Genomic DNA, 21,875 nt, shown 5'->3' with positions numbered 1-21,875 from the left:
TGAACCTTGCAGTGCATTGTTGCGTACCTGTAAAAAATGTATTGTATTAAAAATATATATGTACGTTTAACTTTATTGCAACACATTCTTTTTAGCGCTCTGTACCGTGCTCTGTTGCTCCAAAGCGGTGTCAATAAATTGGTAATACATTTTCCGATCCCAAAAGGATGAAAGCGCAAGGATGTAGGCTTACGGCTAGAGCGGTCGCCCTCGAACCTGGAGAACGGGGTTCGTGTCTCGGCAACGACGCTCAACATCCGTGATTCTGGACAAATCACTTAATCTCACCGTGCCTAACAAAACAAGGAAGCTGCGCGCTGAGCGCTGCAGAATTGTGAACGCGCCCGGCCATCTGGATTCACTAACGGAGGCACCCTGACAGCTCCTAATTATAATTTATGTACTTCTTTGCGCGAGCACGAACGAAATATGCCCAAAATGGCGGAACAAAACTACATTTACCCTATCACTTCAAGCCTATTAAAACGAAAACACAAGGAAGACGAATCACTGGCCAGATGACAGAAAACCCTAAGGAATGTGTGGAATTCCTCTCGCCAAGGCCCTAGGAGATACTTCTTTTTTTTCTTCATTAACATTAGGATCTCGAAACTCCTCCCCCACTTACAGTGGGGAGGAGTCCGAGCCCTAAAAAAGGTGGAGAGGATTTGGTTGCAGCTTTATTGAATGTAGTATTATTATGTGCTATACCTCCCTGCTATTACATGAACTCAACTGAGTTAAAGTACTTTTTGCATATCATTGTTGCACTTTTTCTAGTCTTCACTGATTCTTTTTTCCCTCCCTCTCCCTTTTTCATTTCTCGTGTTTTAATCCCTCTATGTGTCTTTTCAATTGGGGAATTGAATGTGATAATGTTTGTATAATTATCTGCCAAAAATGATGTAATAATGCTTTGATCGCTCTGACGTGTGGGTAAAATGCAATCAAATATTAGAAAAAAAATACAATGTGACTGCCATGCATGAGCATGCATATGCAAGCATGAGTGAAAATTTGGGAATGATTTTTTTGATGTTTTAAAAACAAAATTACAATATACCCACCCTTGCATGCAAATAAACATGGACACAAGATTGGACATCTTAGAAAACGCTTAAAGAAACATTATTCTAAGATGGTTGGCCTGGATTAATCACTACATTTAACTTCCATTACCTCTACTGATACTCTAGTCTCAGCATTGCAGTCATCTCTTATAGAAAATTCAAATGTTTGTGTCTCCTTCGACGTTGCTTTCCAAATGAGAAGTCCAGCAGGCGATAGGCTGGCGCCTTCAGGTCCTTTATCCAAGGTGAACAAGATGGCAGAACCTTCGGGATCAGACGCCATGAACTGGTACACAAAGTTTTCCCCATAAAATGTCTTGAGCTTGTGCTGCATTTTTTGAAAGACAGGACCTGCATTGCCTGAAATAAATAATACTTTTCTGTGAGCAGGTGTTTTACAAAACAAATACAGGACACAGAAAAATATATCATGAATATTGAAAAAGGATAATATATTTAGATTTCCTGTGAATCGTTAATTAGGGTGTAAATGGGATTTGTTACGAACTTTGAAGCAATGCAGCTGACAATATTTCAGTAGGTATTCATATCGCCACTAGAACCTGTTTAGTTATTATCAGAACAAAATGGACATATTAATGGTCTCCTTGTCATTTCTAAAATTGTATTGCTCAAATCATCTTAATAGCCCTAGGCCAAATTTGCACTTCGGCCATGTAATCTTGAATTATGTTAGTTCTTGCAAAGTTCCTGAAATTGGACTATTATGTTATGTTGCATAATTAAACAATGTTCACAGCAAAAATGTAGCATGATCACATGGGAACAACATCAACAACCACAGCATGAGCGGCTGCCGTGCATCAAAAAGGGGTGTGAAGACGCATTTCACACTTAAATATACTGCTGAATGCCAGTTTGTTATTTCACATAATTTTATGTAAATCTGCGTATTTTTACCAAAACATTCATGTAATTCCCCAAATGCAAATTACGCAAATTTCTTTCACCCCAAGTTCCAAAATACAATGAAAAGTTATGCAAAGCCTCACTTACTCTGAGAGATTGACCATGTTAACTTTGATATGTCAGGTCTGCAACGTAAGCAAGGGCTACTGGGATTTGGATCTCCATCTCCATAGCAGAGTCCTTCAATGTTGCATGTTTTCTCCTGTATGGTTAGAAACAACATTTGCCAATAACATGAGAATCTGAATTTCAGCAGCAGAACACTATTAGAGAATATTGACCATTGATTAAATGTTCATAACTAGGCATAGATGGAAATCGATAGATTTGAATTAAAAAGCTTCCAATGAAACCAAAGGCGGAAATGGTTCCTACGTGAGATTTGCCACTGTATTTCCATACATCTGATTAGTGCTACCCCACAGCACTAACTAGATACTGGTTTCCTAATGTTATGAGCCTGGTTGCAACATGGACAAATAGTTCTCCATTGATAAGAAATCTGTGTGGCTTCCGTGGTTGCTCTGGCAACGTATCTTTTCTTATAACTATACCTATATTGTCGAAGTTGTATAAACAAAGCTGCAATTAGCATCATCCAGGTTCATCAATACATGCGCTTGACAACAAAGAACAGAAACACGCTTTAGTCACTCTTTAGTTTGAGTTTGAGTTTAAAATTACTTATACAGCGCACATACACCAGCGGTTTCTTGGCGCTACAACTGAAAAGATCCGGGGCTAGGAAGCAAGGGAAGCTAATGAATGTTTAGTCAAAGGCCTTGGTGAACAAGTGAGCTTTGAGGTGCTTGCGAAATTCTGAGTACAGAGTGAGGGAGCGAAGTTCAAGGGGGAGAGAATTCCACAGAGTCGGGGCAAGGGTTGCAAATTTGGAACCTCCCCACTTCTTTCTCCGATAGCGAGGGATGGTGAGGAGGGACTGAGAGGAAGAACGTAGTTCCCTGGTGGGAACGTAGGGGGTGATCTCAGAAGAGATAAATGCTGGTGCCAAGCTCTGTCGAGCCAGAAAAGTAATGGAGGCGAGTTTAAATTGGACCCGAGCTCGCACAGGAAGCCAGTGTAGAGTTTTCAGGAGGGGGGAAGAATGGTGAAATTTCGGAAGGTTAAAGACCAGGCGTGCCGCCTGGTTTTGTATCTGCTGCAAACGCCGAAGACTATATGCAGGAATACCTGCATATAGGGCGTTGCCGTAATCCAGGCGGGACACCACCATGGCCAAAATGATGAGTTTGAGAGCAGAGAAAGTAAAAAAACGGGACACCCTGCGAATAGTGCGCAATGAAAGGAAAGAAGAAGATACCACGGAGCTAACCTGAGAATGAAGAGTGAGTTGAGAATTACGTTTTATACCCAGAGTTTTAACAGAGGTAGTAGGAACAGGGGCGGGGCCCAATGCAGGGGGCCAGAAAAGAGAAGACCAGGGGCTGGATGAACCACCCGTCAACACCAGCTCAGTCTTATCGGGGTTGAGTTTCAAATGATTGTGGCTCATCCAGTCCCGGATATGGAGCATAACAGATTGAAAGTTAAGAAGAGAAGAGGGGGAAGAAGACAGATTGAAAACAAGCTGGAGGTCATCCGCATAATTAAATACGGCCACCTCCATTTGTTGAAGAGAAAAAATAAGGGGGGCAACATAAAGATTAAACAGGAGGGGGGAAAGGGAGGGACCCTGGGGAACCCCGCACTGAACTTTCCGGGCGTCCGCTGTAAAATCACCCAGGCGAACGGCCTGGGTGCGGTCACTCAGGAAGGAGGATAACCAAACCAGAGCAGTGCCCCCGATCCCCGCCGCCTCGACACGGGAGAGCAGGATGGTATGATCCACCGTGTCAAAGGCGGCTGAGAGATCGAGAAGCACAAGAGCCTGGCGTTGGTTGGTATCCATACCCGCCCTGAGGTTGTCCAAGACCGAGATGACAACGGACTCCGTGGAGTGTGCGGGGCGGAAACCAGCCTGGCGGGGAGCAAGAGCTCCATGCATCTCCACAAAGGAGCTCAGAGCGCAGGTGACATGGCGCTCGAGCACCTTTGCCAAAAATGGCAAAAGGGAGATGGGGCGGAAATTGGCGGGGACAGAAGGGTCTGCCCCAGGTTTTTTAAGAATAGGCACAATAACCGCAGACTTCAAGGGGCTGGGAACTACACCTTGAGCCAGGGAACTGTTGAGGAGATGAAGGGGGGGATCAGGGCAGGTGACAAAAATCTGACAAAGGATATGGGCAGGACAGGGGTCCAGAGGAGAGCCAGATTTAACCAAGGGTACTAGGGAAGTGAAAGCTTCCTTAGATATGGGAGGGATAATAGTGAGTTCTCACTTGGGAGGGGGGCGTTGGGGATCGACAAAGGAGGGAGAAGGGGGCGGGATGTTGTCTTTAATGGTAATAATTTTATGGATAAAATAGTTATTGAGGGATTGGCAGAGTTCTTCGGACGGGGCGGGCTTAAGGGTTGTTCTGTCAGAGAGCGCCAGATTCTGAACAATCATAAATATCTCCTTGGACTGGTTTGCAGCGTCAAGGATTTTAGAGGAGAAGTAGGTGGTTTTGGCCTCCAAGATCTTATTTTTATACTGGGCAAGGATGTTGGTATACTCCAGTCGTAAGATGGGGCAGTAGCTTCTCCTCCAAGCCCGCTCCGCGCGGCGTACTGTAAGTTTGGTGGCCTTTAGCTCAACATTGAACCACCGATTGGCATCTTTGTCGCGCTTAGAGGTGATGCATTTGAGCGGGGCAACAGAATCGCTACCAGCGGAGAGCCACTGATCTATAGCCGCGACCTGGGAAAGGGTAGAAAGACCCTGCAGGGAAGGGAGGGAAGTTGTAAGAAGGGAAGAAAGTTCTTCCAGGTTGGCTCGACCCCAAGCTCGGACCCAGATGTTCTTGGGACGAGAGGGCTTGGCTGGGGGGTGAATAGGCAGAGAGAATGAAATCAAGTGGTGATCGGACCATGTACAGGGCAAAATAGAGAGAGATTCCACGGGACAATTCAGGGACCAGATCTGGTCAAGCATGTGACCTTTGATGTGGGTGGGGGAGTGAACAAAGGAAGTGAAATTAAGGGATTGAAGGGTTTCGGAAAATTCCTTTGAAGATGAACATTCAGCTGGGTCGGAGGGCCAAAAATTAAAATCACCAAGGAGTAGAATAGAGGTATTGTTAACTGTAATGGTAGCCAGGACTTCCAAAAAATCAGAAAGAAACTGTAAGGGAGATTGAGGAGGGCGGTAGGTGAGAAAGCAGGTCAAAGGAGGAGAGGTAGCGGTGGTACGAATAACCAGGTATTCAGTGGTAGCAATGGCCGGCAAGGACAGGATTTGAAAAGGTAGATCGGTGCGTGCGATGACTGCCACGCCGCCCCCCGCTCTGCCGGAAGGGCGATCTGCCCGAAGGGCATAGTAAGTAGCCGGTAGAGTGGCCAGTAGGGCGGGGAGGGAGTCATCGCCGAACCAGGTCTCCGTTAAAAAAAGAAGATCGGGGGTATGAAGGTCCAACAGGACCGAAAGTTCGTGTGTATGGGCAACAGCAGACCGAGTGTTAAGATAGAGAGCTGTTAAAGGTTTGAGGGGTATAGAGTGAGTGGAACATGGGGGTGAGAAAGAAGGGCCAACTACAGGAAAGGGAATGTGCGGGGGAACCTCAAGGGATAGACCAAGGGAGGAAATGCGAGAGCAAATAGAGGTAGCAATGGGCCAGGGTCCCTGGAGGCGGCGAAGTTGGGCCGGGGAATAGGTGATAAGCGGGGCAGAGTAACGCGCCCCTAGCCCCGGCCGGCCGCGGACGGGCGCAGACGGGCTTAACTTAGGCGCAACTTCGGCGCGCCTTCGTCGTGCCCGCTGCGCCCGCCCGCTGCGCCGTCTATGAGGGGAAGTTGTAATATAGGGACACATGGAGGGGTCTAAGAGGGGCGTGACAGGGGGTGGATGGACAGAGGAGCAGCCCCGCCAACCACAGAGCAGCCCGAGATGGTGGGCACGCCCGTCCCCGCCCTCGTGACCTGCCCGTCACAGGGTGAGGGAACGAGCAGCGTGGGGCGCTCTGGCGGCGGCCGGCAGGGAAGTCAGGAGGCGTCAGGGGGTGCGCGATGTCCAGTGCGCAGCCCCTGCAAGATGGAGGCAAGGTAGGTAAAAAAGTCTCGTAGTTTTAAAAGATAAGTTGCGCCGCGCCTCAGCAGCGTTGTTGCTCCCTCGGGAGATCTAGACAGTATCAGGGCCTGAACTCGCCCTGCTGAAATAGATTACCAGGGGGGGAGGGACAGAGGAGCAGCCCGCCAACCACAGAGCAGCCCGAGATGGTGGGCACGCCCGTCCCCGCCCTCGTGACCTGCCCGTCACAGGGTGAGGGAACGAGCAGCGTGGGGCGCTCTGGCGGCGGCCGGCAGGGAAGTCAGGAGGCGTCAGGGGGTGCGCGATATCCAGTGCGCAGCCCCTGCAAGATGGAGGCAAGGTAGGTAAAAAAGTCTCGTAGTTTTAAAAGATAAGTTGCGCCGCTCCTCAGCAGCGTTGTTGCTCCCTCGGGAGATCTAGACAGTATCAGGGCCTGAACTCGCCCTGCTGAAATAGATTACCAGGGGGGGAGGGACAGAGGAGCAGCCCCGCCAACCACAGAGCAGCCTGAGATGGTGGGCACGCCCGTCCCCGCCCTCGTGACCTGCCCGTCACAGGGTGAGGGAACGAGCAGCGTGGGGCGCTCTGGCGGCGGCCGGCAGGGAAGTCAGGAGGCGTCAGGGGGTGCGCGATGTCCAGTGCGCAGCCCCTGCAAGATGGAGGCAAGGTAGGTAAAAAAGTCTCGTAGTTTTAAAATATAAGTTGCGCCGCGCCTCAGCAGTGTTGTTGCTCCCTCGGGAGATCTAGACAGTATCCCTACTAAAGAAGAATCTAGGCCTACAGCATTTTGGAGTATGTGACACTGCACCCGGAGATATCGGCTTCTGTTTTCGTTATATTTGAATGTTGCCTAGCTGACTGTAAAAAATATGGCAACATCAAGCTTCTTTTGAGAATGTAGTGGGGCCATTTTTGGTACCCAGAACTATTATGTATTCATATTTATACATGCATATGGTTTATACAGAGCAAACTTGTGTCTGGTGGGGCTAGACTCTCTGAGTTGGGAGGGTGATATTATGCTTTCCTATTGATATCAGTTGAGGTCTTCCTTAACACTATCACTTTCTGGTTCTTCATGAGGGCCAAAGTTTGAAAATTAGGCTCATTCATGGCAGAGGAAAGTTTTTAGCAACCTATTGGATTTTCCTGAATGCTTATTTTCCTCTTTTTTGGGCTTGCACGTCAACCGAGGTACACAGTGCAGAGAGTCCAGGCAACCTGTATTGGTTTACAGAGGCACAAGTAACAAACCCAAATGCTCACTTTTGTGATAGTGTCAGCGAGCAGTTTAAGCTCATCAGAGGGTAGTGCTAAGCATTTGTTGTACTGACACAGGCAATAAATGAGACACGCACTCAAGAATGAATCCGAGACCAATTTGTTAAAATAACACGTATTATATAAATTTCAACACCAAGAACTTCGGGATCAAGTAAGTCATTTTTGAGAAATTGATTTTTACAGGTAAATAACATGTTCACTTAAATGAGTCTTTCCATGGCATTGCTTTTCTATGTGGAAAAAAGGCATATTCAGCATACATTTACTTTCAATAGGTTTCCGGAGATCCCCTTCAGGGCTTAAGGTGGTAGAGGGCCAAGGTCCAAAAAACCACCAGCAGTTAGTCTTTGCCTGGAGCGTCCAGGTGCAGAGGTAATGGTCCCGGCTGGTAGCTTTGCGCACTACATCGAAGGAGGGGTGGGGATCACCTAGAAACAGGCTGCACAGGGGGACTTTGGGACAAGTCTGGGAGCTCCCAATGGGGGTCTCAGTTCGCGAGGGCCCTGAGAGCAGTGGAGCACAGTCAGTTCTCAGAGAGTTGGGCTGGGGTGCTCGGGTGTAGAGTGGTTTGGTCAGCTGGGCTAGTGCATCCGGGGTGCTCATGGTTGTTGGTTTCACCGGTTGAGGGGACAAAGAATTAGGCCATCTGGGCCACTCTTGAAGTAGGTCTCAGTGATGCGGACATTCCTCAACAGCTGCTCTGTATTGGAGCTGTAGGAGTCTGGATTGAAATTAGCACTTGGAAGACTCCTCGGGGGCATCCTTGCACTTTAGAAATCTTTACATACCATAACTCAAACAGGCTTTGGTTGCTGCAAGTGGCCCTGTGCCCCAGGTATTGGTGTTGTGTGGCTCCGGTTCATCTTCGCATCTTGGCACTTGATGTTCAAGTTCAGAAATTTGTATAGCGCACTACTCACCCAGAGGGTCTCAAGGCGCTTGAGTGAGGGTGGGTACACTATTTATCGAACAGCCAGGTCTTTAGCTGCTTTCTGAAGGAGAGGTGGTTCTGTGTAAGGCGGAGGTGAGTGGGGATAGAATTCCAGGTCTTGGCCGCCAAGAAGGAGAAAGATCTTCCTCCCATGGTGGATCTGTTGATGCGCGGGATTGCGGCGATGGCTTGATTGGATGAACGTAGTTGACGGGTGGGTGTGTAGAAGGACAGTCGTTTGTTGAGGCAATCGGGTCCTAGGTCGTAGAGGGCCTTGTGTGCGTGGGTGAGGAGACGGAACGTTATTCTCTTGTTGACGGGAAGCCAGTGGAGATCTTTCAGGTGACCGTAAATGTGTGCTTGACGGGGGATGTCCAGTACGAGTCTGGCTGAGGCGTTTTGGATGCGTTGGAGTTTTTTCTGTAGTTTGGCTGTGGTTCCGGCGTAAAGGGTGTTTCCATAATCTAGTCGACTAGTGACTAGTGCGTGGGTGACTGTCTTTCTTGTTTCGGTGGGGATCCAGCGGAAGATTTTTTTGAGCATGCGTAGGATGTTGAAGCAGGATGATGAGACGGCGTTGACTTGTCTGGTCATCGAGAGGGAGGAGTCTAGGATGAAGCCAAGGTTACGTGTGTGGTCCGTTGGTATGGGTGTGGTTCCCAGGGCCGGTGGCCACCATGAGTTGTGCCATGCAGAGGGGGATGATCCTAAGATGAGGACTTCCGTTTTGTCCGAGTTTAGTTTTAAACAGCTGTTCTTCATCCATTCGGCTACTTCTTTCATTCCTTCGTGTAAGTTGGTTTTGGCGGTGTTTGGGTCTTTGGTAAGGGAGAGGATCAGCTGGGTGTCGTCTGCGTAGGAGATCATGTTGAGGTTGTGTTGTCGTGCGATGGAAGCGAGGGGACTCATGTACACGTTGAAGAGGGGGGGACTGAGTGATGATCCTTGTGGTACGCCGCAGATGACTTTGGTGGCCTCTGATTTGAATGGGGGAGGCGAACTCTCTGGGTTCTTCCGGCGAGGAACGAGATGATCCAGTCCAATGCTTTTCCTTGTATTCCGGCGTTGCTGAGGCGATGTATGAGGGTGTTATGACAGACTGTGCCGAAGGCGGCGGAGAGGTCAAGTAGGATGAGGGCAACTGTTTCTCCGTTGTCCAGAAGCTTTCGGATGTCGTCAGTAGCAGCGATGAGGGCGGTTTCGGTGCTGTGTTTGGCTCGGAAGCCGGATTGTGAGGGGTCGAGTGAGTTGTTGGATTCGAGGAAGGTGGCGAGCTGACTATTGATGGCTTTTTCGATGACTTTGGCCGGGAAGGGGAGGAGTGAGATGGGGCGGTAGTTCTTAAGTTCAGAGGGGTCCGCTGTGGGTTTCTTCAGGAGGGCGCTGAGTTCGGCATGTTTCCAGCTTTCTGGGAAGGTAGCGGAGTTGAAGGAGCAGTTGATGACGTCGCGAAGATGGGGTGCGATGATGGAGTCTGCTTTGTTGAAGATGTGGTGGGGCATGGGTCAGTTGGTGAACCTGAGTGGATGGAGTTCATCAGGCGGATGGTGTCTTGAGTAGTGATTGGGTTCCAGGTGCAGAGGTTGTGAGAGTGCTGTTTTGGTTCGGAAGTGGGTGGAGTGGATTGTTCTTCGGACAGGTTTTCAAAGCTGTTGTGAATGTCGGCGATTTTGTTGTGGAAGAAAGAGGATAGAGAGTCGCAGAGGACTTGGGAGGGAGTGATGTCGTTGGAGCCGGCGGTGGGGTTGGTGAACTCTTTGACCATGTTGAATAGTTCCTTGCTGTTGTGGGCGTTGTTGTCGAGTTGATCCTTGAATGCTGATTTCTTGGTGGATCGGATCAATTGGTGGTGTTTGCGGGTGGCGTCTTTGAATGTGGTCAGGTTGTTAGAGGTTGGGTTTTTTCTCCATGTTTTCTCGAGGGTACGACATAGTTTCTTGGATTTCTTAAGGTCATCGTTGAACCAGGGGGCCTTTTTGTTACCTTGTTTGATCTGATGGTTTTTAAAGGGTGCTAATTCATCTGCGCTGTGAGTGATCCATTGTGTGAGTTTGGTGGCAGCTTGCTTTGGGTCTGATGATATGGCGGGGGGGTTTAGGTTCAGTGATGTGAAGAGTTGGTCGGTGGTGATTTTGCTCCAGTTTCTTCGAGGAATACGTTGTGGTGGGATGTGGGTTGTGGTCTTTTTGTAGCTGAAGTGAACGCAGCTGTGGTCCGTCCAATGGAGAGTTGTGGTGTGATCGAAGGAGATGTGTTTGCTGGAGGTGAAGATAGGGTCGAGCGTGTGTCCGGCTAAGTGGGTGGGGGTGTCAACAAGTTGTTTGAGTCCGAGGTTGGCCAGGTTGTCCAGAAGGGTGGTGGTGTTGTTGTCGTTATTCTTTTCCAGGTGGAAGTTGAGATCTCCCAGTAGGATGTAGTTCTTGGAGGAGAGGGCATGTGGGCTGATGAAGTCAGTGATGTCTTCGTTGAATTGTGTGCGGGTTCCTGGTGGTCTGTAGATGAGGGTGCCTCTAAGTGTGGTCCTGGGGTCGGTGTGGATCTGGAAGTGAAGGTGTTCGGCGGTCGTGATGTTATCGTCTGAGCTGGTCGTAATTCGAATGGTGTTCTTATGGACGATGGCGATGCCTCCTCCTGTTTGGTTGGTGCGGTCTTTTCGGATGATCTTGTAGGCGTCCGGGATGGCTATGGCGATGTCGGGCGCTGATGAGGCGTTCATCCAAGTTTCTGTAAGGAAGGCGACGTCTGGCGATGTAGTGTCGAGTAGGTCCCAGAGTTCAGTGGCGTGTTTGTGGACCGAGCGGGTGTTCAGCAGGATGCACTTCAGGTGGTTAGAGTCGGAGCTGAGTTTGGAGGAGGAGGATTTGGTGTGAGTCCTGATGCAGGCGAACTTGCAGGAGTGGCAGGCGAATGGTCCGTGGGTGTGTCCTGGGATAGCTACGCAGCATTGTGGTTTGCGTCCGGGGTTAAGGGCAAGGAGAGTTGCGGCGTCATACGTTATGCGGGTGGAGTGGGTTTTGCGAGGGCCAGGGGGTCTGGCGCTGGGCGCGGTCCAGGCGCGGACGGGCGTAGACGGGCTTACCTGTGGCGCACCTTGGGCGCGCATGGGGCGCGCATGGGGCGCGCATGGGGCGCGTCCGCTGCGCGGGAAAGCATCTGTCATATATGGATGGTGGAGGGGGTGGGGCGAGGAAGGAGCAGCTGAGAGGCGTTAGCGGGGCGGGGAGGCTGGCCACGAGGCACAACAAACAAGATGGCAGCGAAAACAAACCTGAAGCAGGACGAGATTGGGTCACACAGATGAATGGTGCTATGGGCGGAGGTACCAGCACAATCAGTCAGTAATACTTATTTCAAACTCTAGCAATGCGAGCACCTGAAATTACATGCGAGCACAGTCTGAGTTAAAGCGGACAATAGCAGGCACAGGAACTTAGCGTATAATGTATACAAGCGCTATCACTAATTATAGAGCTCAACAGTCGGAGCTACGATACCTAAGCAGCAATATGTGGAAAGGCAAGCAGTTAGACCCAAGCGCTGCGAAGTCCAGGCAGAGAGCGTGGGGGAGCGACCTCTTCACACGGAGTCAAAGAGGTCACAGCGCTGCAAACAACGAACGAGCCTGATCAGTCCGTGGGAGGGAGGAGCAGCTGGGAGGCGTTAGTGGGGCGGGGAGGGGAGGCTGGCCACGAGGCACAACAAACAAGGTGAGATGGGGAGATGGATCTGATCTCCTGGAGCATGACTACCTCTTCCTGGGTGGTTGCTGTTTCGGTGTAACCCTGGGGTGGCAGAAAGGTAGACCAGACTTTGCTGTTTGGTGCCTGCAGGGGACCAACTCCTCTACTCAAATGAAGGCTGCCCGGGGTTCTTGGCAGATGCACAGCAGCAGGGCGAGTTGGTTTGTCACAATTGTCAGGACAGGTGCAGGCAGGGTTTGGTGCCAAAAAGTCTGCAGCTGGTCCTTAGTTCTCGCATTCTTCGCTCTTCCATGTCCTCTTTTTTTTGTGTCCATCAAATCAGAGTTCTTGGTTTCAGGGGTGCTACCTAAATACTCAATTTAGGGGTGTTAAGGGGAGTGTAAGGTAGTAGCTAATGGGCTAGTTACCTCTGAGGTGCCTACACCCCCTCTATGACAAATTCCTGTGGGAGTGGGCATAACCCTGACCGAGTGTATCTAATTTCACCAAAAACTAAGATGGTGAAATTCTTTTTTTCGTGTTCACTTCAGGTAGCCCACCTTACAGGTGTAACTAGCCTGATGGTGAATACGCCTTCGGACTGGCTAATCTTCCCACCTCTCCTGGTGCCATATGGGCCCTTGGCAGGGGGTGGGTACCATTTCCACTGTTTGCTGGCAGCTGGAGTCGCTGATCAAAGGTGGCAGAGGCCTTTGAAGTCTCCTGCTTTGATATGTTGATTACTCCCCATCCTGCTTGGAGGAGGTGACAAAACCTCCGGCTGAAGCATGCATTGTTTCTGACCTCAGAGAGCATGGGCTCTCACCTGCAGGGGGTCAGACAGGTTTTCAGTGGGTACCTCTAAGGTGCCCTCTGGGTGCATGTTTTAATAAATCCACTACTTATATCAGTATGGATTTATTGAGACAAGGTGTTTAATACCAAACACTATAGGTTTCAGTGACCATCTTGTAGCTGGAGAACTCGCAATGACCCGTGCCCAGTACATGCACTCAAGATGACTTCCCTGTTCACTTGTACGATCTAGCAATTGGACTAGTTAGCACAGGGGCATATTTGCTAATGCAGATATGTTCTAACTTGTAATTTAATGTACCCTGCCTTAGAGCGGTTATGCCAGATATAGGGGTGAGTTACATATATTTTATGAAGTGTCTGTAGACTTGGCAGTGTGCCATGTTGTGTTTTCACTTTTGTCTGCACCATTTCATGCAGCCTGCAATGGCCGGCTGCATGAGGTTGGTGGTGTGTCCATTAGGATGGCATAATAAATGCTGCAGCTGTTAGGGACCCTCTTTAGTACCCAGGCTCTAGGTACCAGGGGTACCATTTACTAGGGACTTACAAGGGTGCTTAAGGTTCTGCCAACTGTGGTACAAATGCACAGTTACCTTGGTTTTGGGAAAGAACACCGGCGACTAATTTTCCTAATGTAAAAATTTGACCAGTCTACTGAGAAATGGAGGAATTTACCAGCAAGATCCAAAATGTTAAAATAATGTCAAGTATGCATTTCAAGAAGACCAGTTGAAGATGACTTTCCATGTGTGCTATAGGTTTCATAAAGGGGACAAAGTTATTAAACTGTACAGAGGTAAGCAACTTATATTTCTTCCATTGGTAGAACGCTGTGAAGATAAAAAGTGAAAGCATTGGCAAGGGGATGAAATTCTAAGAAATTCAATCTCTTAACGTTTTAATATTTCAGAATAAATGGTTTTATATATACACATGGAAGCAAATCCATCTGAAATACTTTACTGGGACAGTTCGAGGCACTGTTAGTTTGGGGGCAAATGTAACTCCATTCTGCCCCTAATACTTGTTTTTTAGGACACAAATGTAGATTCTGCAGCTGAAAACGTAGATCAAGTGCATGATTAATCAGCTAAAACTATGATTCTATTCAAAAAATACTACTCAACCCTGACTGCAGGCCTGTCCCTGGTCTACATCCAATTGTAAAAAATAATTCAAAATGTAATCCCACCTGCATTATATTTATTATATATAAGTGCACCTCATTCATGTAATTATCAAGTACATTAACCTTTGCCTAAAAGAGTAATATTTTACACATTAACAATGACTTTGTATTTTGGCAGATGTGTTTTTGAATCATGTCTTTATTTTGAGTCATATGATAGATCAAGGAGGCAGAAATATAAATTATTACGTGTACTGACCTGCTGAGGAGTTATACACTAGTGTCAATTATTTCAGGTCTAGAGGTTTTATTGCATGGCAATATTTAATTTCTAATTCATTCTTCTACACACACTTATCCTCTTATCATTGCTGTAGCTAAAGAGTAATAATGCTTAGTTTTGTTGCACCCACACTATAAATCATTTGTATTTTCTTCACTGAATTTTGGGGGTATAATGCAGATGACACAAGGATAGTTAAATCCCCGAATGGAAAGTTCCATTGATTTAAGTAGGCCAAGTTTAAAACTTCGAGCATATTGCATTATTTGTCTGAGGGGTTGTAGGCAGTAAGAATAGTAGTGTAACTTTTGACAAGGTTTGAATTGTTAAGGCTCTTTATGAATGAATGATTAGTCTTATTAAGTGCAACGATTGCCTGGAGGCATCTTGGCGCTATGCGAGCCATACCGACGGTGAGACTCAATTATGATATTTCTTAAGTTTTCTGGATATAAAGCCATGTTTTTAGGGATTTCCTAAAACAGAGAGTGATGGTGCTGCTTTCAGTTCATAGGGAAGATGATTCCAAAGTAGGGCCGTGGGCCTGAAAAAAAGTCTGCCACCTCAAGAGGAGCATTTGAAATCTGGCACCACTAAGTACCTCGCAGAGTTGAAGCGCAAAAACTTCTACCCTGGGTGTACCATCTAAGGTTTTTCTTGAAGTGGGATGGGCCCTGTGCGTGAAGGGGCTTGTAGGCCAGACACAAAGCCTTGAAGATAGTGTGCTCCTTGACTGGGAGCCAGTGTAGGTGGTTGATGGCGGTTTTTGATGACTGGATTTTGGAAATATTCAAGAGGAACCGAGCTGCGGCTTTCTGAAGAGCTTGCAAATGTATTTAACAAACCCTTGGGCATGTCTAGAAACATGCTATTACAGTAGGCAAGTCATGCTAGCACAAGTGCAATAACTACTGTTTTTAGGAGCTCGAAGGGTAGGATTTTCTCAATCTTCTTGATCGTCCTAAGAGCATGGAAAGAGGATGAAGTGACCTTATTTACTTGATCTGTACATTTAATTTACCTGTCCAGTAACACCCCTAGAATTTGGAATTTCGAAGCAGGTGTAGGGAGTTATCCTAGTTCGGATGGTCACCAGGCTGGGGAACAAAAAGATGGGCTATTCCCTAACAGAATGACCTCTGTTTTTGTTGAATGAACTTTAGGCAGTACAGTCCATCCATTTACTTACAGAACTCATGCAGTTCCTGAATATGCTACTGGAATGAACAACGTTTTTGGCAAGGGGAAGTATTATTTGACTGTCATCAGCATTTGATGCTAATGACAGGCCAAAGGATTTTATGAGTGTAGCCAGAGGTGTTACATATAGATTGAACATTGTGGGGCTCAACGATGATCCCTGAGGGACACCGCAAGACAGAAAATGAAGTTATGTGGTGAATCTTCCTATGGACACCGCTTGTCGCCGCCCAGAGAGGAATGATTGTAATAGGGCCACAGCTGAACCCTCTATCCAGAGTTCTCACATATGGTCAACCAAAAGCTCAAGGTTGCGTGTATTGAAGGCCGCTGAAAAATCCAGCAGGATGAGGGCTCCACTTCCGCCTCCATCCAGGGTCGCTCTACTTTTCTCCAAGGCCAGTGGTGGCTCCCCCATTAAGGCTGCAGAGTGATGCCCCCAATGTAACCCAGCAGAGGTAAGGACATAAATAAAATGATAATAAAACATTTTTATTATCATTTTATTTTGCTGCCTGCCAGCCAAGAGAGGGGCGGGGACAGCCCAAGTGATGCCGCAGCAAGAACAAAGGAGGAGGGGGGAGTGGTGGGCACTGCTAAGTGTGCATGATGGTTTGGACAGCCCCAGGGGCCAGCCAAACCGTCATGCGCTCTTACCCTTTCTCCACCTATCTATGTTGTACAGCTGAGTGAAGAAACCAACACATGCTCCCAGTCAATGTCTGAGTGCTGAACCAAGGCACTCAGACCAATCCCAGCACTGCTCACATGCTAGGAATAGCATTCCTAGCATGTCAGCAGCAATGGGATTGGGAGCTAGGAGCCTGCGCAGTGTGCAGCAGTTCCTGGAAGGAGGCGAGGATCGAGAGGAAGGTGGCGACGTCGTAGCAGGTAAGTGCTTTATTATTATTTTTAGGTCTCGTCCTTTTCCATTGCGAAGCAATGGGAAATGGGGGAGAATTCAAGTGCTCCATCGGATAGTCAAACCACCGCTTTTTTCCGTGGCGTTTTCTTCGAGTGCACGTACAGGCACGCGCATTTGGCCCATACACTTTCATGGCCATCTGTTCCTGTTCCTAATGGCCCTCCCCCCTCCCCCAGCACAGAGCGCGCATCGCGGCCGCACAGCACATCAAAGGGCTTCTCCCAGCGTGTGCTGTGCGGCTTCTCCTCCCCTAATTATGTGGCCGGCCGTACTTGTGTTTCCTGGCCGCTTCCCGGACGCTCTTGTATTTAATTAGCAGCTTCTTTTGTAAAGCGCTCTGAAACTTTTGGGTAATGTTTGCGCTATATAAAATCGCATTAAATAAAGTCTACACTCCCACCCGTTCATCTCCCTCCTTCCCCCACCAGTCCATGCCCGCTTTTGGAGCGAGGAGGTGGACGGTGGCTGCTGGACACTGCGCTTCATGTTTGTTAGGGTATACTTTACAGATTATGCCACAGGAACACAACATATAAAGATTTTCACTGAGTGACTTTGCGTGTTCTTTTCAGTAAGGAATCTGGAAGTCCTTGATAAGTCGTGTGAGATATTTATACATCTGTAGCTGGAATCACTCCTGGGCGCTGCATTTCTCAAATCAATCTTGCCTATGTCACCCGAGGGCCACTTGTATGCAAGAGGGCTACGGTCAGCTGACCCGCGATTTTAGCCTATTCTGAAAAAAAAGGAAATGCCGCACTGCAATGGTTTACTGGCACAACTTATTCCAAAAGCTTCACTTTTTACAAAGCGCTGTTGAATAATTTACAATCGATATGTTGTGAAAGTGTAAAATTAATAACCTTCTTAACATGCGTTTAAGCCGCTCCGTCATGCTCCAATCACAGCCGATGCCTCAGGTCCTGCGTAAAATGGCCATCCCATAATACACCATGTAGTATGTGCCTGCTGTCTTTTATTTCAATAAACAACAACCTTGTTTCAATAGTCATGTTCTTATGATCGTCAATGCTCCTTGTTTACTGACTGAGACAATTAACGACTCCGCAAGTACTCTGCACTAGGGGAGGAGGAGCAGGGGAGCCCGCGTCCATGTTTCATTTTATTATTTTCTGTTACTGATTTATTACGAAGCAAATAATGCTCTCTGAACATTTTAACAGCTACTGCACAACAAACTACCGCACATACCAAACTTCTTCACACGCTAAACAGACTTTACTTTACTGCTCCTCTTTCTGCTTTCTTGTTCCTCAGAACTGCATGAGAACAAATTGTCAACCAATGGAACATTGAAAAATAGGATTCTCTGTGGTCTACAACTGGGCTAAAAACATTAGCAAAGCCAATAGCTCTACCTAAATAAGGTCCCAAAGGCGAGACCTATTGGCTATGCCAATGCTTGTTTTTGTTGTGTGTTACAACTTCCCCGCCTCACCACTTCACAGCAGTAGCAGCCACTACTGCTATAAGTGCTGATTCCATATTATGGCCTTGCCTAAAGCAGTACTGAGTATCATCAAGGAGGTGATTTGTATTTATGAAGGAGGTAAGTTGCACATTCATTACATTCTCTACAAGTTTGGCTGGATAGGGAAGCCAGTATATGGAATGCTAATTATTCAAGTCCATGACATTAAGATTAGATTCTTTTTTTTAGTAATGGGAGAACTGATGCTGATTCAGAGGGGCAGGATAGGCTCCTGTATCAAACATCGTGGTAAAAATATTAGCAAGATATAATGCTACTGCCTCAGGTGCTAAGTGCACTGTTTTTGGAGAACAGGGATCCAGAGGATATCCATATTTAATGCTGGGAATGATCTTTATGATTTGCTCAACTGAAGAGGCCTCAAATTGCCTGAAGCCGGCAATTTTGGAACCCATCTCCCAGGGTTGGTTACCATCATGTATGAGAGTGGTGAATTTGTTAAAGATGTGCGTAATTTTCTCCCAAAATAAAACTAGCTAAACAGTCACAAATGTCTTGGTTATTTACTGATGTCTTGGATATTTACTGCTGCGTTGCTTGCTGTGGGAAGGGTCAGCTTTTTATTGTTTGAATTGAAAGATTGTTTTGTTAGAATCACTTGCTAGCTTTATTTGCTCTGCATATTATCCTGATTTAACCATGAATAAAAGCTATTTGTATTCTGCTAGGCAGAGTTTATATTGTTCTCGCTCTTCCTCTTTATATCCCCTATGCCATGTGTGCTCTTGTCTCCTACAATCCTGTTAGGCGGCCCTGAGTGTTTCGTCAACCAATGGTTGAGATACCTTTTTTGTATTATTAGCTCTTAATTTGACGGGGTCAATGTCATTGAGGGCGGAGCTAATTCAGCCGGAGTAGTCCTCTGCCACCTGATCTAGATTAATCCCTATTTCAGGCAGTGACTTTATAAATAGGTGATTTAATTCAGTACCTTGCATTTTGGGCCAGGCATGTTAAGCAGATTTAATAATTACACAATACTGGGGAAAGCCTTTGTTGTCGTTTTATCCGCCAGTTTATCACATGGTGATCGGACCAGGTCAGCAGGAGAGAGTGGGAATATTCGATGTCGGGATTATTAGTAAATATGCAGTCCACCAGGTTTCATCCCCGATGCAAAGGCTCATTCAATATCTGGGAGAGACCGAAGCATGAGAGGGTGTCTAATAGTCATTTCATTCTGTACTAGGATCTAAGTTATTTTCTAGCTAGAAGTTAAAGTCACCAATTAATGAAGTCAGAATTCAGTATGGGGCATTCTAAGAGCAGGATGCTCTTATCAGGAAAGACTACTCTTGGCGCTGGGGGGGGGGGGGCGATACATGAGCATCCCATTCAATTATTGAGTTTTAGTTAATTCAGTTTTAAACAGTGCTTCAAGCCCCTCCACTGAGGCAGAATTCAAAACAGCTAGGATGTGATCTTGATAGATTACTACCAGCCCTCCACCCATTAGGTTCATCTAAATGAAAGATGGCGTATCCACCAGGAACCGTTGCATTAAGTTATGGGCCCAAGTTATCGTCTGACCAGATTTCCGTGACGAACACCAAATCGGTTTGGTGTCATGTCATAAACTCTGCAAATTCAAAATAACGCTTAATTTGGGACCAGGCGTTCATAAGCGCACATTTAATACTAAATGGGCTGCTCCTGGTTCTCCACTCTTCTTACCCAGTGAGTTCTCCTAAATGTTTTCCTTAGTTAAAGGGCTAAGATTGATTATTCTGCTATTACAAGCGAAACAAGAGGTAAAAGATGGTTCTATGAGGGATGAGGTACTCAGTAGTGAGCAATCATCAGTCTTACCGATAGGCCTGAGAGCGAGCAGTGCCTCTTTTGAATAGCTGAGAGACAGGCGTTCTGGGTTAAAACGGCCAGTGGACGGGTGCTGGGAGCGGTCTGGGCACGGATGGGTGCCGATGGGCTTGCCTTAGGCGGACCTGCTGCGCACGTCCGTTGCGTGGATGCGCTGTAAGCAGTCTTAAGAAGTTCGTCAGGAGAGGGGCGTGTCAGGGGGAGGGGGCATTGCAAGCACCGCAATGGCATCGAGAGTGATTGAGAAGAAAAACAGGTGGGATGAAACTAAAATTTTAACTGAGGTCCAGCAATCTCATTAGCAAACCCCCTGCTAGAGGACTACTGGCAAAATTAAAGATAAGGCAACAAGTAAGGGTAGAAACAAATCATCAACTGATTAAAACATTTAAAACGGGACAAGCCTTTTCCAAGATGGCTCCAAAAGTAGTGGAGACAGGCAACTTCGAAAAAACAGGCAGCTGAGTGCCTACAAGTAGAGAAAAGAGGCATGAACCAGGTAGGTCTCATCCACATTATTACTATGAGAGATTTAGGTCTTTCTAAAATGAACTATTTCCTAACTAGTCTTGGATTGTCTGCAGTTGACATAAGAAGAAAGGGTCTAAAACAAGCCCTATCAGCCTTTAATCTTCCAGCACTCCACTTATAAATAGGGCATTTTGCATTTCAATACACACATCAAAACACTCTGTGCAATATCACCTCATCTATGTATAGTGACAAAGTGAAAACCTGCACCAAATGCAAGCATTCCACTGCGATTCGATCTTTTTAGAACATTTTTGTAGAAAGGAGACACAAATTTATATTTTACAATGTTTAGGAAAAGTGTTACCTTTAGGGTACAGAAACCATCATGTTCAGGGTCACAGGTTTGGCACGCACCATCATACAAAGACATGGTTTTAGGGTTACTGTAGACATAGCCATCATTAGAAACCTGTAAAATGTAATCATGCAAGAATCACAACTTCTTAAGTGTTAACATATCACAAGTGCATAAAACAACATAATTTTTGCTGGCATTTAATTAGGTGTGCTTCCAATACCTTGATTTGCCACATTACGATTGGTCTATTATCCATCAAATCCATGCCGTCAGAGTGATATCCATCAGTTGGCAGCTGACAATCCACCACCTTGTTGTTTCGGAAAGCAGCATGGGTAAACTGAGGTTCTGCAAGAAACCATTTTCCATCTGTGTACTACAATCAAAGACAGAACAGAAACAGGAGCAGTGATTACTTATAACGAGACAACAAAATGTTTTTTGCAACCTTTCAAGGGATTTGTTTATCAGTATTATATACCAGTCATTTTATTAATGTAGGATGTGATAAATGTGTGTTAAATGTACACAATTTAGTTCCTTCCATCAGACAAAGCAGCATTCTAAGGATGACCTGATCAGCTCTTGGCATATGCTCCCCTTTAGACATTCTAAGTATTTTTCCCTAAGAATTAAATAAATCAGCTGAGAAATACCTCAAACTCATTGAGGCTTGGATGGTCAATCATTTTTTGCATTTAAATCGTGTCATAATCAGATTTCTTAAACTCTAAATATTATATCTCTGCTGCAGCAATAGTGATCATCTATGTCTTTCACTGTGGTCCTTTTCCGAATGAAAGTCCTGCCCTTTAACCCCTTCCATGCTGGGCCGATTCCACCGCTGTGCGGTAAACAAACGAACAGGGCGGGGCCGTGACAAACCCCAGCCGTCATCAGCACACGAGCACCGTGGAGCGTGACGGCTGGGGTTCGTCATCAGCATGGAAGGGGTTAAAGTTGATGTTTAATATTTTTTCACTCACAAAATTTAGACTTCTTCATAGAACTTCTTTGGGAGGAATATCTATTTGAATATATTTCTCTCACAAAAATACGTCTTTTCCATTAAGAACTACGTGACTTTCCACCTGCTGTTAAATAAACCACACAAGCATCATGAAGTGTATAAAAAAACATTCATAAAGTTTGCAAAAGCCACCTATGCAAATTTCCACATCTTTAATTCTTCTCTTTTTTCGCTCATTTTAAGACATATCTGGACAGCGTGTCTATAGGAATGACTTAAACATTTCCTAATACAAAATTCTAATTCTGATTTCCACCCTAGGGTATAGACTCTTGTTCTTTCTAGTCTAGGTGGTTGAAAAGCTA

The 21,875-nt window shown here is 46.5% G+C and overlaps 1 protein-coding gene across 1 annotated transcript in view; it reads right to left on the bottom strand.

Annotated features, from left to right (window-relative positions):
* VWDE (von Willebrand factor D and EGF domains) overlaps positions 1-21,875 on the bottom strand; it is a 402,281-nt gene that overhangs the window by 93,815 nt on the left and 286,591 nt on the right. Inside the window, exons 14-17 of the mRNA XM_078662843.1 lie at positions 20,761-20,916; positions 20,547-20,651; positions 2,088-2,202; positions 1,180-1,430 (exon numbers count right to left, since the gene is read on the bottom strand). Coding sequence (XP_078518969.1) covers positions 1,180-1,430; positions 2,088-2,202; positions 20,547-20,651; positions 20,761-20,916 — 627 coding nt within the window. The remainder of the gene's footprint in view (positions 1-1,179; positions 1,431-2,087; positions 2,203-20,546; positions 20,652-20,760; positions 20,917-21,875) is intronic.

This window comes from Lissotriton helveticus, chromosome 10 (assembly GCF_964261635.1).
Source record: "Lissotriton helveticus chromosome 10, aLisHel1.1, whole genome shotgun sequence".
NCBI classification, from domain to species: domain Eukaryota; kingdom Metazoa; phylum Chordata; class Amphibia; order Caudata; family Salamandridae; genus Lissotriton; species Lissotriton helveticus.
Note: the sequence above shows the minus strand (reverse complement) of the source record. Positions and strands in the feature narration are given on the sequence as shown.